General features: G+C 46.2%; 1 protein-coding gene across 4 annotated transcripts in view; it reads left to right on the forward strand.

Moving 5' to 3' along the window:
* NCOA1 (nuclear receptor coactivator 1) overlaps window positions 1-17,146 on the forward strand; it is a 203,083-nt gene that overhangs the window by 126,680 nt on the left and 59,257 nt on the right. For all 4 annotated transcript variants that reach the window (XM_075860847.1, XM_075860848.1, XM_075860849.1 and 1 more), the window contains exons 7-10: window positions 3,339-3,434; window positions 5,649-5,789; window positions 8,420-8,567; window positions 8,832-10,140. In XM_075860847.1, the coding sequence (XP_075716962.1) occupies window positions 3,339-3,434; window positions 5,649-5,789; window positions 8,420-8,567; window positions 8,832-10,140 (1,694 nt within the window). The remainder of the gene's footprint in view (window positions 1-3,338; window positions 3,435-5,648; window positions 5,790-8,419; window positions 8,568-8,831; window positions 10,141-17,146) is intronic.

Here is a 17,146-nt window from a genome sequence, read left to right on the forward strand (position 1 = left end):
TTGATAACCACGCTGGAATTGTAGTTTAATAAGAGGTGGTCCATGCGCCTCCTTACAGGCTCCGCGAGGCCAAACACGCCACGTGATTGATTCCAATAATAAGCGTTTACGGTGTTCATTTTTCTGCAGTTCCTTGATTATATAAGTGCCGGTTACACGCGTGATTGCACAGACTTAACGGCTCCTTTTTGTTAATATGTGGTGTAAATGTTGAAAGGAAAGTGGAAAATGAACATAAAGAATCCAGTGTATAGGAAGTCGTGGAGTGAGGGAGGACATAGACACACAGACGGGGTCACTGATACGAGGGAGGACGTAGACACGAGGACGGGGTCACTGATACATTTCTTATGTTGGGAGAGAATTATTTTTTATTTTATATTTCATTTTTTTATTCTTTAATTTATTACATTAATAATTTATTGTCTGCGGAGGAATCAATTTTGCTGTATTTAGGGGGTCAGATCTGGGGTCTGTATTAGTGTAGGGGTTCTGGTCTGGGGTCTGTATTCGTTTAGGGGTTCTGGTCTGGGGTCTGTATTAGTTTAGGGGTTCTAGTCTGGGGTCTGTATTAGTTTAGGGGTTCTGGTCTGGGGTCTGTATTCGTTTAGGGGTTCTGGTCTGGGGTCTGTATTCGTTTAGGGGTTCTGGTCTGGGGTCTGTATTAGTTTAGGGATTCTGGTCTGGGGTCTGTATTAGTTTAGGTGGTCTGGGGTCTGTTTTAGTTTAGGGGTTCTGGTCTGGGGTCTGTATTAGTTTAGGGGTTCTGGTCTGGGGTCTGTATTAGTTTAGGGGTTCTGGTCTGGGGTCTGTATTAGTTTAGGGGTCCTGGTCTGGGGTCTGTTTTAGTTTAGGTGGTCTGGGGTCTGTTTTAGTTTAGGGGTTTTGGTCTGGGGTCTGTATTAGTTTAGGTGGTCTGGGGTCTGTTTTAGTTTAGGGGTTCTGGTCTGGGGTCTGTTTTAGTTTAGGGGTTCTGGTCTGGGGTCTGTTTTAGTTTAGGTGGTCTGGGGTCTGTTTTAGTTTAGGGGTTCTGGTCTGGGGTCTGTATTAGTTTAGGGGTCCTGGTCTGGGGGTCTGTATTAGTTTAGGGGATCTGGTCTGAGGTCTGTATTAGTTTAGGGGTTCTGGTCTTGGGTCTGTTTTAGTTTAGGGGTTCTGGTCTGGGGTCTGTATTAGTTTAGGGGTTCTGGTCTGGGGTCTGTATTAGTTTAGGGGTTCTGGTCTGGGGTCTGTATTAGTTCAGGTGGTCTGGGGTCTGTTTTAGTTTAGGTGGTCTGGGGTCTGTTTTAGTTTAGGGAGTCTGGTCTGGGGTCTGTATATGTTTAGGGGTTCTGGTCTGGGGTCTGTATTAGTTTAGGGGTTCTAGTCTGGGGTCTGTATTAGTTTAGGGGTTCTGGTCTGGGGTCTGTTTTAGTTTAGGGGTTCTGGTCTGGGGTCTGTATTAGTTTAGGTGGTCTGGGGTCTGTTTTAGTTTAGGGGTTCTGGTCTGGGGTCTGTATTTGTTTAGGGGTTCTGGTCTGGGGTCTGTATTAGTTTAGGGGTTCTGGTCTGGGGTCTGTATTAGTTCAGGTGGTCTGGGGTCTGTTTTAGTTTAGGTGGTCTGGGGTCTGTTTTAGTTTAGGTGGTCTGGTATGGGGTCTGTATATGTTTAGGGGTCCTGGTCTGGGGTCTGTAAGTTTAGGTGGTCTGGTCTGGGGTCTGTATTAATTTTGAATGTGTTAAAGAGGGTCATTTGCACTATTTGTTATTCAAATGTCTTAAAATTGGGGTCATGTCTTATATAAATGGGCTGCGCTTCGTTTGACGATTTTCAAAATCTCCCTTTTCAAAAGTTGTCAAGTTGACCAAAGTGGCAAGAAAAGAGGAGATCGCACCCTGATTTTTTTTTTAACAAATCTTTCGCAGTAACCGTCCCCTGTCTCTTTTAATTGTAAGAATTATGAAGATTACAACAAGAACGACTAAAACTACATTTAATTCTGATTCTCAGGACCTAGAATGGGCATGGCGGGGGGGGGGGGGGGGGTCTCCCTGAGATATTTACCTATTGTGGACCAAGTCAGTTGGAGCCTGAGTACCCCTAGATAGGGAAATAGTCTCAACAGAACCTGCTGCTACCTCATTTACAAGGCGAGAGTATGACGGAGATAAGGGGGTAGCATCAGGGGCGCCTGTGCCAGGTTATGGGGGGTGTTGGCATGAACCATCTTCAGGAAGGCGGCCATTTGTTACCATAGAGTTTCCTCTTAACCATTTTTTTATTTATGCACATTGGAATAAAGCATTTCTTGACATGTCCAGTGCAACCTGTGCCCCGTACAACCTCTGTCCAGTATGTGCTGCGCCCAGTACAACCTCTGTCCAGTATGTGCTGCGCCCAGTACAACCTCTGTCCAGTATGTGCTGCGCCCAGTACAACCTCTGTCCAGTATGAGCTGTGCCCAGTACATCTTCTGTCCAGTATGAGCTGTGCCCAGTACAACCTCTTTCCAGTATGAGCTGTGCCCAGTACAACCTCTGTCCAGTATGAGCTGTGCCCAGTACAACCTCTGTCCAGTATGAGCTGTGCCCAGTACAACCTCTGTCCAGTATGAGCTGTGCCCAGTACAACCTCTGTCCAGTATGAGCTGTGCTCAGTACAACCTCTGTCCAGTATGAGCTGTGCTCAGTACAACCTCTGTCCAGTATGAGCTGTGCTCAGTACAACCTCTGTCCAGTATGACCTGTGCCCAGTACAACCTCTGTCCAGTATGACCTGTGCCCAGTACAACCTCTGTTGAATGACTTGTGCCCAGTACAACTTCTGTCCAGTTCGAGCTGTGCCCAGTACAACCTCTGTCCAGTATGAGCTGTGCCCAGTACAACCTCTGTCTAGTATGACCTGTGCCCAGTACAACCTCTGTTGAATGACTTGTGCCCAGTACAACTTCTGTCCAGTTCGAGCTGTGCCCAGTACAACCTCTGTCCAGTATGAGCTGTGCCCAGTACAACCTCTGTCTAGTATGAGCTGTGCCCAGTACAACCTCTGTCCAGTATGACCTGTGCCCAGTACAACCTCTGTTGAATGACTTGTGCCCAGTACAACTTCTGTCCAGTTCGAGCTGTGCCCAGTACAACCTCTGTCCAGTATGAGCTGTGCCCAGTACAACCTCTGTCTAGTATGAGCTGTGCCCAGTACAACCTCTGTCCAGTATGAGCTGTGCCCAGTACAACCTCTGTCTAGTATGAGCTGTTCCCAGTACAACCTCTGTCCAGTACAACCTCTGTCCAGTACAACCTGTGTATAGTATATAGGATGATTGACATCTATATTAACCAATCTCTTTCTTCCTTCACAGATTTCCAGTCCTGTCTAATCTGCATAGCTCGGAGATTACCTCGGCCCACACCCATCACCTCGTTAGAGTCTTTCATGACAAAGCAAGATGCTACAGGTGAGAGTGCAGGAGGGTATCATTATACCACCGCATATTCATTATGATGCTTGTTCAGCCACCAGTGCTATACGGGTGATCCTGGCCCTGCGAGCCACCTTACAATTAAGAGAGAATATTCTGGCTGCCAGCAGCCACCACTAGGGGGAGCTCCGGAGCTTACTGCAAACAGATTTATTATAGAGTTCAATGGGAACTATATAAATGTATGCGATAAATTCTCTCTAGTTGGAGGGGCCCTGATTGTTTAACTATATGGGGCCCAGAGATTAGATTTCTGATGGTGGCACCCGAGGATGGCACTTTACCATTAAATAAGAAAAAAGTTGTCCTCTTCTATAAGGATAAATTTGCATGTGGTCACCATTAGAGCTCCCACCAGCATTGACGCCCAGATTTTCCGTATCGCTGCCCCTTATGCTGTAGCTTCATCTCCTGGGTCTTTCATTAGTATGTAAACATTTCTATTTCTCAAGTATTTAGTCATAATAGCCCCCGTTGTTTCAGGCATGAACTATGTCAGCTGTTCGCTGCGTTTCCAGCCTGGTTTATGGCAGACAAAGGCTCTTAGATCCAAGCGGAATTTATCGCTCGGCGTGATCTGTCTTTATTATGACACATTACGTTTTTTATGTATAATGTATGTTCTGTCCATCGCTTCACGCTAAATAAAATGATTAACACGCTGCCAGAGAGGAGCTATGATTTAATAGTTTTTTGCATGTTTAAAAAACAAGCAATAATCTGTGTCACCACTAGGGGCGCCGGTCATCGTGTTTCATATGAAATGCTCTAAACAAATGTTGCGGCTGCTCCATCTGTGAACGAGAACCGTGCGGGAGAATTTACACCAAGACTATAGGGTGACACCAGCACCGGCGGTAACCATGGTTATGTGTAATACCAGCCGTGATCTACAGGGGTATTAGTAAAGCTACTACAACAGCGGGCACCCAAGGTTCCATTACAGTGCTATACTGAGGTGTAGCTTGCAGCTCATGGGCAAATCTGTGCCAGGGATCCACACATGCCACTTATGGCACTACTCGGGGGCAAAGGCAGGATTTTAAAAGAGGGGTTTGCATGGTGAAGACAGCAAAATGTCCCCCCTCTGTCAAACAGATTGTCCAGGGGTTTACAGAGAGTTGGTAACCCAGATTACCACAAAAATGTACCTATAATGTAATTCTTATTAATTCTGTCTGCCTTTAGCCACCACTAGGGGGAGCTCACTGTATACAGATTTCCCTACTATTTGTAATGAGCTCCCCCTAGTGGCGGCAGAAATAATATTAACATCTAACTCCACCTGAAAAGCTCAGACAGGGGTTTCAAGGTTCTAGGTTCCCCCCCCCCCCCCACAAGTACGCCCCTACTACAGAGAAGCGACCACCCTCTTCCTTGGCACCAGGGCATGGCTACAACCTCAACCTTTGCACCTCCCATAGTTACATCATTGATGCAATGTGCCCAACACTACATGACAATATGAGACATGGGTTTCCTTAGGCTGTCACCAGAGAAAGGGTAGACCGAGAGGATGGGCCCATTAGCCCCCTTTACACCATATGCAACTTGCAAGGCCCAACAGTGGGCACTCACCTCAAGTCATTGGTGGAGCGAATTGCTTTCCCCTTTTTCTGGGAAAAATGAGGGGTATCATGCCATCCCTATAGGGCACCATTGGGGTGTCATCATGTCATATTTCTAGATTAAGGTGTTATTCCTCTTTAAGACCTCTCACTAAACTCCGGTTACATTGTATTGATTCAGGAAGGCGATACGTTACTGGCGACAACATTTAGATTGTCAGCTCTTGGGATCGGCACACCGGTCTCCCCACCAGCTGCGGACGTCAATGTGGTGCTTCATTTTCACACCTCCTTAGACTGCGGTTGAAAAATGCCAAATTGATATCACAGATCTCTCCGCAAACAAGGATGAGAGACGTTTCAGTCTCCACTTATTTTCCCTGGCCCGGTGACAGAGCGGCCGAGAAGTTGTGTAAACACTCGATTTATAAACCTTTTCACCGTATCCAGAAATCTTTCCTCCCAGCGAGGCCGCGGCGGCCGAATCCCCCCAAAGTGCCATAGTGTTTGATAAAGGGAGACAATGTTGTCATTTTTCCAATGCTTTCCTATAAATTCCTCCACCTAATAAAAGGAGACGGTCTCCAGTAACGTCGGCGCTGCTTTTATTTTTTATTTTTAGGAAAAATCATCTCCATTGATACAAGTACTCTGAGAGCCTCAGGCAGCACAGGATGGGAAGACCTGGTCAGAAAATGTATCTATGCTTTCTTTCAAGCTCAGGGTACAGAACCATCTTACGCCAAACAGCTTTTTCAAGAAGGTGAGTGCATAAGAGTTATACAATGTATATAAAAAGTTGTGTCACTGTGTACATACATTATATTACTTATCCTGTACTGATCCTGAGTTACACCCTGTATTATACTCCAGAGCTGCACTCACTATTCTGCTGGTGGAGTCACTGTGTACATACATTACATTACTTATCCTGTACTGATCCTGAGTTACATCCTGTATTATACTCCAGAGCTGCACTCACTATTCTGCTGGTGGAATCACTGTGTACATACATTACATTACTTATCCTGCACTGATCCTGAGTTACACCCTGTATTATACTCCAGAGCTGCACTCACTATTCTGCCGGTGGAGTCACTGTGTACATACATTATATTACTTATCCTGTACTGATCCTGAGTTACATCCTGTATTATACTCCAGAGCTGTACTCACTATTCTGCTGGTGGAGTCACTGTGTACATACATTACTTATCCTGTACTGATCCTGAGTTACATCCTGTATTATACTCCAGAGCTGTACTCACTATTCTGCTGGTGGAGTCACTGTGTACATACATTATTATCCTGTACTGATCCTGAGTTATATCCTGTATTATACTCCAGAGCTGCACTCACTATTCTACTGGTGGAGTCACTGTGTACATACATTATATTACTTATCCTGTACTGATCCTGAGTTACATTCTGTATTATACTCCAGAGCTGCACTCACTATTCTGCTGGTGGAGTCACTGTGTACATACATTATATTACTTATCCTGTACTGATCCTGAGTTATATCCTGTATTATACTCCAGAGCTGCACTCACTATTCTGCTTCTGGAGTCACTGTGTACATACATTACATTACTTATCCTGTACTGATCCTGAGTTACATCCTGTATTATACTCCAGAGCTGCACTCACTATTCTGCTGGTGGAGTCACTGTGTACATACATTATATTACTTATCCTGTACTGATCCTGAGTTACATTCTGTATTATACTCCAGAGCTGCACTCACTATTCTGCTGGTGGAGTCACTGTCTACATACATTACATTACTTATCCTGTACTGATCCTGAGTTACATCCTGTATTATACTCCAGAGCTGCACTCACTATTCTGCTGGTGGAGTCACTGTGTACATACATTATATTACTTATCCTGTACTGATCCTGAGTTATATCCTGTATTATACTCCAGAGCTGCACTCACTATTCTGCTTCTGGAGTCACTGTGTACATACATTACATTACTTATCCTGTACTGATCCTGAGTTATATCCTGTATTATACCCCAGAGCTGCACTCTCTATTCTGCTGGTGGAGTCACTGTGTACATACATTACATTACTTATCCTGTACTAATCCTGAGTTACATCCTGTATTATACTCCAGAGCTGCACTCACTATTCTGCTGGTGGAGTCACTATGTACATACATTACATTACTTATCCTGTACTGATCCTGAGTTACATCCTGTATTATACTCCAGAGCTGCACTCTCTATTCTGCTGGTGGAGTCACTGTGTACATACATTACATTACTTATCCTGTACTAATCCTGAGTTACATCCTGTATTAGACTCCAGAGCTGCACTCACTATTCTGCTGGTGGAGTTACTGTGTACATACATTACATTACTTATCCTGTACTGATCCTGAGTTATATCCTGTATTATACCCCAGAGCTGCACTCTCTATTCTGCTGGTGGAGTTACTGTGTACATACATTACATTACTTATCCTGTACTGATCCTGAGTTACATCCTGTATTATACTCCAGAGCTGCACTCTCTATTCTGCTGGTGGAGTCACTGTGTACATATATTACTTATCCTGTACTGATCCTGAGTTATATCCTGTATTATACTCCAGAGCTGCACTCACTATTCTGCTGCTGGAGTCACTGTGTACATACATTACATTACTTATCCTGTACTGATCCTGAGTTACATCCTGCATTATACTCCAGAGCTGAACTCACTATTCTGCTGGTGGAGTCACTGTGTACATACATTACATTACTTATCCTGCACTGATCCTGAGTTACATCCTGTATTACACTCCAGAGCTGCACTCACTATTCTGCTGGTGGAGTCACTGTGTACATACATTACATTACTTATCCTGTACTGATCAGGAGTTACATCCTGTATTATACTCCAGAGCTGCACTCACTATTCTGCTGGTGGAGTCAGTGTACATACATGACATTACTTATCCTGTACTGATCCTGAGCTACATCCTGTATTATACTCCAGAGCTGCACTCACTATTCTGCTGGTGGAGTCACTGTGTACATACATTACTTATCCTGTACTGATCCTGAGTTACATCCTGTATTATACTCCAGAGCTGCACTCACTATTCTGCTGGAGGAGTCACTGTGTACATACATTACTTATCCTGTACTGATCCTGAGTTACATCCTGTATTATACTCCAGAGCTGCACTCACTATTCTGCTGGTGGAGTCACTGTGTACATACATTACTTATCCTGTACTGATCCTGAGTTACATCCTGTATTATACTCCAGAGCTGCCGTCACTATTCTGCTGGTGGAGTCACTATGTAGGTAGCATATACGTAAGTATAGATTTTTCATAAGTCACATCATCATGACCACCAGAGTATAACCACTTCCATTCCTCTTCCCTGCTGCAGTGATGATGAAGGGAACGGCCTGCAGTCCATCATACAAGTTCACCCTGAGCGACGGGACGGTGCTGAGCGCACACACCAAGTGCAAGCTGTGCTACCCTCAGAGTCCTGACGTGCAACCTTTCGTCATGGGAATTCATATCATTGAAAGGTGATGGAGTGGGTTACACGTGTCCACCATATTGCATTCTTGTGTTTTTGTAAAGCGGAGCTCCACCTACAACTATTTTTGATATCCGATGTAGCAGATCTGAGTTTGTCATTTGGTTTAACCCCATCATGATATCTTAATATAAAAAGACAAACTCCGCTCTGCCATCTCATACATTTAGAGTGGAGTCTCCTTTTTATCTTACGTGATTTTCTGCATATATATCATGTAATATATCTTATATAGCTTTATATTTTCTTTCAGGGATCAAAGCTCTCTTTGTAGTCAAGACAACACTAACTCAGGAATGTCACTACCCCGACTCAGCCCCACAATTAACTCTACCGTCTCGCCAGCTCCGGGGGTGCCCTACTCTTGTACCACCTCCCCATCCAGTGGTGGCATGCTGACCTCCAGTATAAACCAGCAGCCAGTCACTGGCCTCCATAACATCAGCAGCTCCAACACCAGCCAAACAAACTATGGATGTTCCCCTGGAAGTCAGATCGGAACCAATATTGCCTTAAATATGGGGCAGGCTGGACCCCAAAACAGTAACAACCTCAACAATTCCCCCATGAGTAGTCCAGGGATAAGTCCTCCTCAGTTTATGTCTCCGAGGTCACGGGGAAGTCCAGGGTTGGTGTCTCGGCCTAGAGCTTCAGGTAATCCCTTTTCTCCCCCAATGCCTACCATGCACTCCCCGGTCGGGATCTCAAGCAGTGGTTGTAATAACAACAACAACAGATCGTTCTCCAATGTTCCCCCAAATTCGATGCCAATGCTCAACGAAGGACCTATGACTCCTGTAGGATATTCTTCTCCCTCTCCCGGCATGGTAGGTGGGTTATGCTCCAACAACGGTCGACTTTTTTCTAATCAGGCCATGAATGATGGACCTAACCACCAGTCAACCTATTCTACGACGTCCCCTGTCCTACGTCAGGTCTCGTCCCAGGGTTCTCCTGGTAGACACGGTATGCAGACCATAAAAATGGAACCCAAGGACAACGGTATGGGGAATGGTAGCGACAACAGGGTGGGGGAAGGAGATGGCAAAAGTTCCTTGGCTACGTCAAGTCAAAAACTGGTACAACTCTTGGCAACCACTGCCGAAAGCAAGTTGCGCGATGGAGACCTTACTTGTCCTGTGGTTTCCAACTCGAGCTGTGGAGGTTCCTCGAGTGGAACGTGTCCTTCATCTCACAGCTCTTTGACGGAGAGGCACAAGTTATTACATCGACTCCTTCAAGAAGGGAGCCCCTCGGACATAAGTACTTTGTCTTTAGACCACGACAAGAAAAGCTCTGGGTCGGGCAATAGCCAGGCTCATGGGAACGCGGCGGAGATAAAAATGGAGGCTTACGGCGAAAAGAAAAAGGACTCCAAAGACCAGATTCTTCGTAACCTACTGAACAAGGATGAGAAGGAGGTGAAACCAACTCCTTCCCTGAGTCTGGACGACGTGAAGGTGAAAGTGGAGAAGTCGGAGTCAATCGATCAGTGCGTCACCGCTACCAACACTTTGGGGAAGCCAAATCAAGACGACATAAAACTGGAGACTCGCAACCAGGTAAGCGACCGGGGATCCCAATTTGGTACAAAGCGATAACATCCCTGTGACTAGTGGTGACCCCAGAGCCGTGGCTTGGCTTTCCATCACCCGGCAAATATTGAGTTCCCTACATCTAAATACCCTGGCCAAGGAAGGGTGGCTTATTGGCGCGCCCCCAACGTCCCGGCATACAGCACCCGCGGCACATGCCCCTCCAGTTCTATCCATGCCCTTGGGTAACCCATTAGATGAGCTTTTATGTTTTGATGGGAAAATTACTTTCGAACTTGTACTAATATTGTACAAAGGGTCCCGGATCCTCCATACAACACCCTGGAATGTATAATACGATACTGCCCTGACCTGTATATACTCATCCATGGTATTGGTAATAGCCAATCAGATGTGGGTCACATGATTGTTCCATACATTGTATGGTATTATTAAGATCTCTATATACATGACCTATATAGGTTTTTGGCTACATGGTCGCTCAATGACCAACTATCCCATACACAACAGAGGAAACCTCGAAGGGTCCAAAATCGCTTCCCCCTTCACCTCCAGTCTCATGTGTTTCCTGAAAATCCTGATTTATGATGTTTTCATGTTTTGGTTGAGCGGAGATCTGCCATATGTAATGGATTCTATTTGAAGACGACTCATTTTGGCCTCACGAACCGCTAAACGACCTTCAGTAGTGTCCTGATTGACTGACATTTGGTGTAATGATACACTGGGACTTGGGGTTCCTAAACAATGGCAGCATGACACTTAGGGGTACCCTGTAGTTGGATAAATCGAGCCTCTGCAATGGTCAACAATTCTATACAGACCAACCACATCACCCAACAATGACACTTGGGGTACAGGATAATGATACACTGACACTTGGGGTACAGGATAATGATACACTGACACTTGGGGTACAGGATAATGACACACTGACACTTGGTGTACAGGATAATGATACACTGACACTTGGAGTACAGGATAATGATACACTGACACTTGGGGTACAGGATAATGATACACTGACACTTGTAGTACAGGATAATGATACACTGACACTTGGGGTACAAGACAAAGACATACTGACACTTGGGGTACAGGATAATGACACTGACACTTGGAGGACAGGATAATGACACGCTGACACTTGGGGTACAGGATAATGATACACTGACAGTTGGGGTACAGGATAATTATACGCTGACACTTGGGGTACAGGATGCTGATACACTGACACTTGGGGTACAGGATAATGATACACTGACACTTTGGGTACAGGATAATGATACACTGACACTTTGGGTACAGGATAATGATACACTGACACTTGGGGTACAGAATAATGATACACTGACACTTGGGGTACAGGATAATGATACACTGACACTTGGGGTACAGGATAATGATACACTGACACTTGGGGGACAGGATAATGATACACTGACACTTGGGGTACAGGATAATGATACACTGATACTTGGGGGACAGTATAATGATACACTGACACTTGGGGTATAGGATAATGATACACCGACACTTGGGGTACAGGATAATGATACACTGACACTTGGGGTACAGAATAATTATACACTGACACTTGGGGTACAGCATAATGATACACTGACACTTGGGGTACAGGATAATGACACTTGGGGTACAGGATAATGATACACTGACACTTGGGGTACAGGATAATGATACACTGACACTTGGGGTACAGCATAATGATACACTGATACTTGGGGGACAGGATAATGATACGCTGACAGTTGGGGTACAGGATAATGATACACCGACACTTGGGGTACAGGATAATGATACACTGATACTTGGGGGACAGGATAATGACACACTGACACTTGGGGTACAGGATAATGACACACTGACACTTGGGGTACAGCATAATGATACACTGATACTTGGGGGACAGGATAATGATACACTGACACTTGGGGTACAGGATAATGATACACTGACACTTGGGGTACAGGATAATGATACACTGATACTTGGGGGACAGGATAATGATACGCTGACAGTTGGGGTACAGGATAATGATACACCGACACTTGGGGTACAGGATAATGATACACTGACACTTGGGGTACAGGATAATGACACTGACACTTGGGGTACAGGATAATGATACACTGACACTTGGGGTACAGGATAATGACACTGACACTTGGGGTAAAGCATAATGATAATCTGACACTTGGGGTACAGGATAATGATACACTGACACTTGGGGTACAGGATAATGATACACTGACACTTGGGGTACAGGATAATGACACTGACATTTGGGGTACAGGATAATGATACACTGACACTTGGGGTACAGGATAATGATACACTGACACTTGGGGTACAGGATAATGACACTGACACTTGGGGTAAAGCATAATGATAATCTGACACTTGGGGTACAGGATAATGATACACTGACACTTGGGGTACAGGATAATGATACACTGACACTTGGGGTACAGGATAATGACACTGACATTTGGGGTACAGGATAATGATACACTGACACTTGGGGTACAGGATAATGACACTGACACTTGGGGTAAAGCATAATGATAATCTGACACTTGGGGTACAGGATAATGATACACTGACACTTGGGGTACAGGATAATGATACACTGACACTTGGGGTACAGGATAATGACACTGACACTTGGGGTACAGGATAATGATACACTGACACTTGGGGTACAGGATAATGATACACTGACACTTGGGGTACAGGATAATGATACACTGGCACTTGGGGTACAGGATAATGATACACTGACACTTGGGGTACAGGATAATGACACTGACACTTGGGGTACAGGATAATGATACACTGACACTTGGGGTACAGGATAATGACACTGACACTTGGGGTACAGGATAATGATACACTGACACTTGGGGTACAGGATAATGACACTGACACTTGGGGTACAGGATAATGACACACTGACACTTGGGGTACAGGATAATGACACACTGACACTTGGGGTACAGGATAATGATACACTGACACTTGGGGTACAGGATAATGATACACTGACACTTGGGGTACAGGATAATGATACACTGACACTTGGGGTACAGGATAATGATACACTGACACTTGGGGTACAGGATAATGATACACTGACACTTGGGGTACAGGATAATGACACACTGACACTTGGGGTTCTTCAGTAGTATTACAATGATACTTGGGGGATAGTGAAGTCTTTCGCCCCCTGTTATCCTGCAGATCGTTGCTCCTCTTGCCCTCCTCTATGTTGGATCTTTCGCCCCCTGTTCTCCTGCAGATCGTTGCTCCTCTTGCCCTCCTCTATGTTGGTTCTTTCGCCCCCTGTTCTCCTGCAGATCGTTGCTCCTCTTGCCCCCCTCTATGTTGGATCTTTCGCCCCCTGTTCTCCTGCAGATCGTTGCTCCTCTTGCCCTCCTCTATGTTGGTTCTTTCGCCCCCTGTTCTCCTGCAGATCGTTGCTCCTCTTGCCCTCCTCTATGTTGGATCTTTCGCCCCCTGTTCTCCTGCAGATCGTTGCTCCTCTTGCCCTCCTCTATGTTGGATCTTTCGCCCCCTGTTCTCCTGCAGATCGTTGCTCCTCTTGCCCTCCTCTATGTTGGATCTTTCGCCCCCTGTTTTCCTGCAGATCGTTGCTCCTCTTGCCCTCCTCTATGTTGGTTCTTTCGCCCCCCGTTATCCTGCAGATCGTTGCTCCTCTTGCCCCCCTCTATGTTGGATCTTTCGCACTTCTTACATTCTTTATGGCTGTGAGGGTTTTTGGGGTATCGGTGTGGCCCCTCCACATATTCGGTTTCTATGAGCAGCTTTTTAGGGTCTGTCCAGCTGGATGATGAGTAATTTGTATGTCGGTCCCAGAGTTGGACACCAGATATAAGAGAACTGGGGGGCAGAGAACACGATAAGTGGAGCCGAGGGATTGACTCTTCTGCTCCGGTGCCATGACATTGCTGCTTGTAGGACTATAGATCAATAGATAAGAGTGCGGGAACATTACTATACATCTATGACAAATAGTCTGCAGCATTCCTTCCTTAAAGGGGGTGTCCGCCTTCACATTACTTGTCTTCTTTGGTTTCTATGGGCCTTACCAATCCGACTCCAACGCCACCTGTTTTGGCAATTCATCCGCAGCAATGCATCATGGGTCCTCCTGGAGGTGGGAATTTTAGTGACAAGTGCTACAGCAACGAACACCCTGCTATTACACAATAGTGATGGCAGGAAATTGTAGTTTGCTAAAACAGAGCTGCAGTGTAAAGCATGGGGGAGGGACAAAGGAATAATCTGAACGTCTGGTAGACAGGATGTCAATTTCAGACTACCTCAGGCTCCACTAGACAATGCAGCTCAGCTGGAGTCTCTGATCATAGTTGTGCCCTAATAGAGCAGAGCTGTAGTGTAAAGTATTGAGGTAGAGCAATCGCCAAGCTTTATATGAGACAGGAGATGGATTTCAGACTACCTCAGATGCCACTGGACAATGCAGCTCAGCTGGAGTCTTTGATCATAGCTGTGTTCTAATAGAGCAGAGCTGTAGTGTAAAGCAATACGGCTGAGCAGCTATCCAAGCCTTTCAGATGACCTCAAATGTCAATAAGCAGTGCAGCCAAGCTGGAGTCAGTGATTATAGCTTTGTTCTAATAGAGCAGAGAAGTAGTGTAAAGCATTGAGGCTGATCAGCTGTCCAAGCCTTAGATGAGACAGAAGATGGATTTTAGACTACCTCAAACTCCAATAGACAGTGCAGCCAAGTTGGAGTCACTCATCATATAGGTGTCCAAATGAAGCAGAGCTGTAGTGTAAAGCATAGAACTGAGCTACTGCCAAAGCCTTAGCTAAAACAAAAGATCTGAGACTCCAATAAGCAGTGCAGCTAAGCTGGAGTCACTGATCATAGATGCGTCCAAATGGAGCAGAGCTGTAGTGTAAAGCATTGAGCCTGAGCAGCTGCCCAAGCCTTAGATGAGACAGGAGATAGATTTCAGACTACCTCAGACTTCAATCAGCAGTGCAGCTCAGCTGTTGTCACTGGTCATAGAGGTGTCCAAATGGAGCAGAACTGTAGTGTAAAGCATTAAAACTGAGTCGCTGCGAATGCCTTAACCAAGACAAGAGATGGATTTCAGACGACCTCAGACTCCAATAGACAGTGCAGCTCCGCTGGAGTCACTGATCATAGAGGTGTCCTATGAGGTGGTGACGCTATTGTGTGTCTTACGTTGTATATCTACATCACACATTGGAGAATGAGGGTTGTATTTCCTCCTGCCACCCTGTGTACACTGGTATAACACTTCATCTTTCTTCTGAACTCTTTACTCGCAGTCTCGGGCACTCGCACATATCACAGCCTGATAAACCCTTGGAGGAGATTCGCAGGAGACATTGAGACTTTCGGATGATGATGGTTGTAGTTGTCGTCTTTGGGGCTCTCCCTCTCATGGGGCTCTGGTTTATTGCTATTTCCAGCTCTCCAGGATTACGGCCACTGTGTCCGCCACCAATAATGGTATCCTCCGTTCTCACAGCTTCTTCTTACTTTACCAACGTCGTTCCATATGAATTGGCCAGGTCCCTAGTATTAGGAGTATTGCGGGCCCCATGCATTAGGAGTATTGCGGGCCCCCTGTATTAGGAGTATTGCGGGCCCCATGCATTAGGAGTATTGCGGGCCCCATGTATTAGGAGTATTGCGGGCCCCCTGTATTAGGTGTATTGCGGGCCCCCTGTATTAGGTGTATTGCGGGCCCCATGCATTAGGAGTATTGCGGGCCCCATGCATTAGGAGTATTGCGGGCCCCATGCATTAGGAGTATTGTGGGCCCCATGTATTAGGAGTATTGCGGGCCCCCTGTATTAGGAGTATTGCGGGCCCCATGCATTAGGAGTATTGTGGGCCCCATGTATTAGGAGTATTGCGGGCCCCATGCATTAGGAGTATTGCGGGCCCCATGTATTAGGAGTATTGCGGGCCCCCTGTATTAGGAGTATTGCGGGCCCCATGCATTAGGAGTATTGCGGGCCCCATGTATTAGGAGTATTGCGGACCCGATGTATTAGGAGTATTGCGGGCCCCATGCATTAGGAGTATTGCGGGCCCCATGCATTAGGAGTATTGCGGGCCCCATGCATTAGGAGTATTGCGGGCCCCATGCATTAGGAGTATTGCGGGACCCGATGTATTAGGAGTATTGCGGACCCGATGTATTAGGAGTATTGCGGGCCCCATGTATTAGGAGTATTGCGGGCCCCATGCATTAGGAGTATTGCGGACCCGATGCATTAGGAGTATTGCGGGCCCCATGTATTAGGAGTATTGCAGGCCCCATGTATTAGGAGTATTGCGGGCCCCATGTATTAGGAGTATTGCGGGCCCCATGTATTAGGAGTATTGCGGGCCCCCTGTATTAGGAGTATTGCGGGCCCCCTGTATTAGGAGTATTGCGGGCCCCATGCATTAGGAGTATTGCGGGCCCCATGTATTAGGGGTATTGCGGGCCCCCTGTATTAGAGGTATTGCGGGCCCCCTGTATTAGGGGTATTGCGGGCCCCCTGTATTAGGAGTATTGCGGGCCCCATGTATTAGGAGTATTGCGGGCCCCATGTATTAGGAGTATTGCGGGCCCCATGTATTAGGAGTATTGCGGGCCCCATGTATTAGGAGTATTGCGGGCCCCATGTATTAGGAGTATTGCGGGCCCCATGTATTAGGAGTATTGCGGGCCCCATGTATTAGGAGTATTGCGGGCCCCATGTATTAGGGGTATTGCGGGCCCTATGTATTAGGGGTATTGCGGGCCCCATGTATTAGGGGTATTGCGGGCCCCCTGTATTAGGAGTATTGCGGGCCCCCTGTATTAGGGGTATTGCGGGCCCCATGTATTAGGAGTATTGCGGGCCCCCTGTATTAGGGGTATTGCGGGCCCCCTGTATTAGGGGTATTGCGGGCCCCCTGTATTAGGGGTATTGC

Source organism: Rhinoderma darwinii, chromosome 4 (assembly GCF_050947455.1).
Source record: "Rhinoderma darwinii isolate aRhiDar2 chromosome 4, aRhiDar2.hap1, whole genome shotgun sequence".
In the NCBI taxonomy this organism is placed as follows: Eukaryota; Metazoa; Chordata; class Amphibia; order Anura; family Rhinodermatidae; genus Rhinoderma; species Rhinoderma darwinii.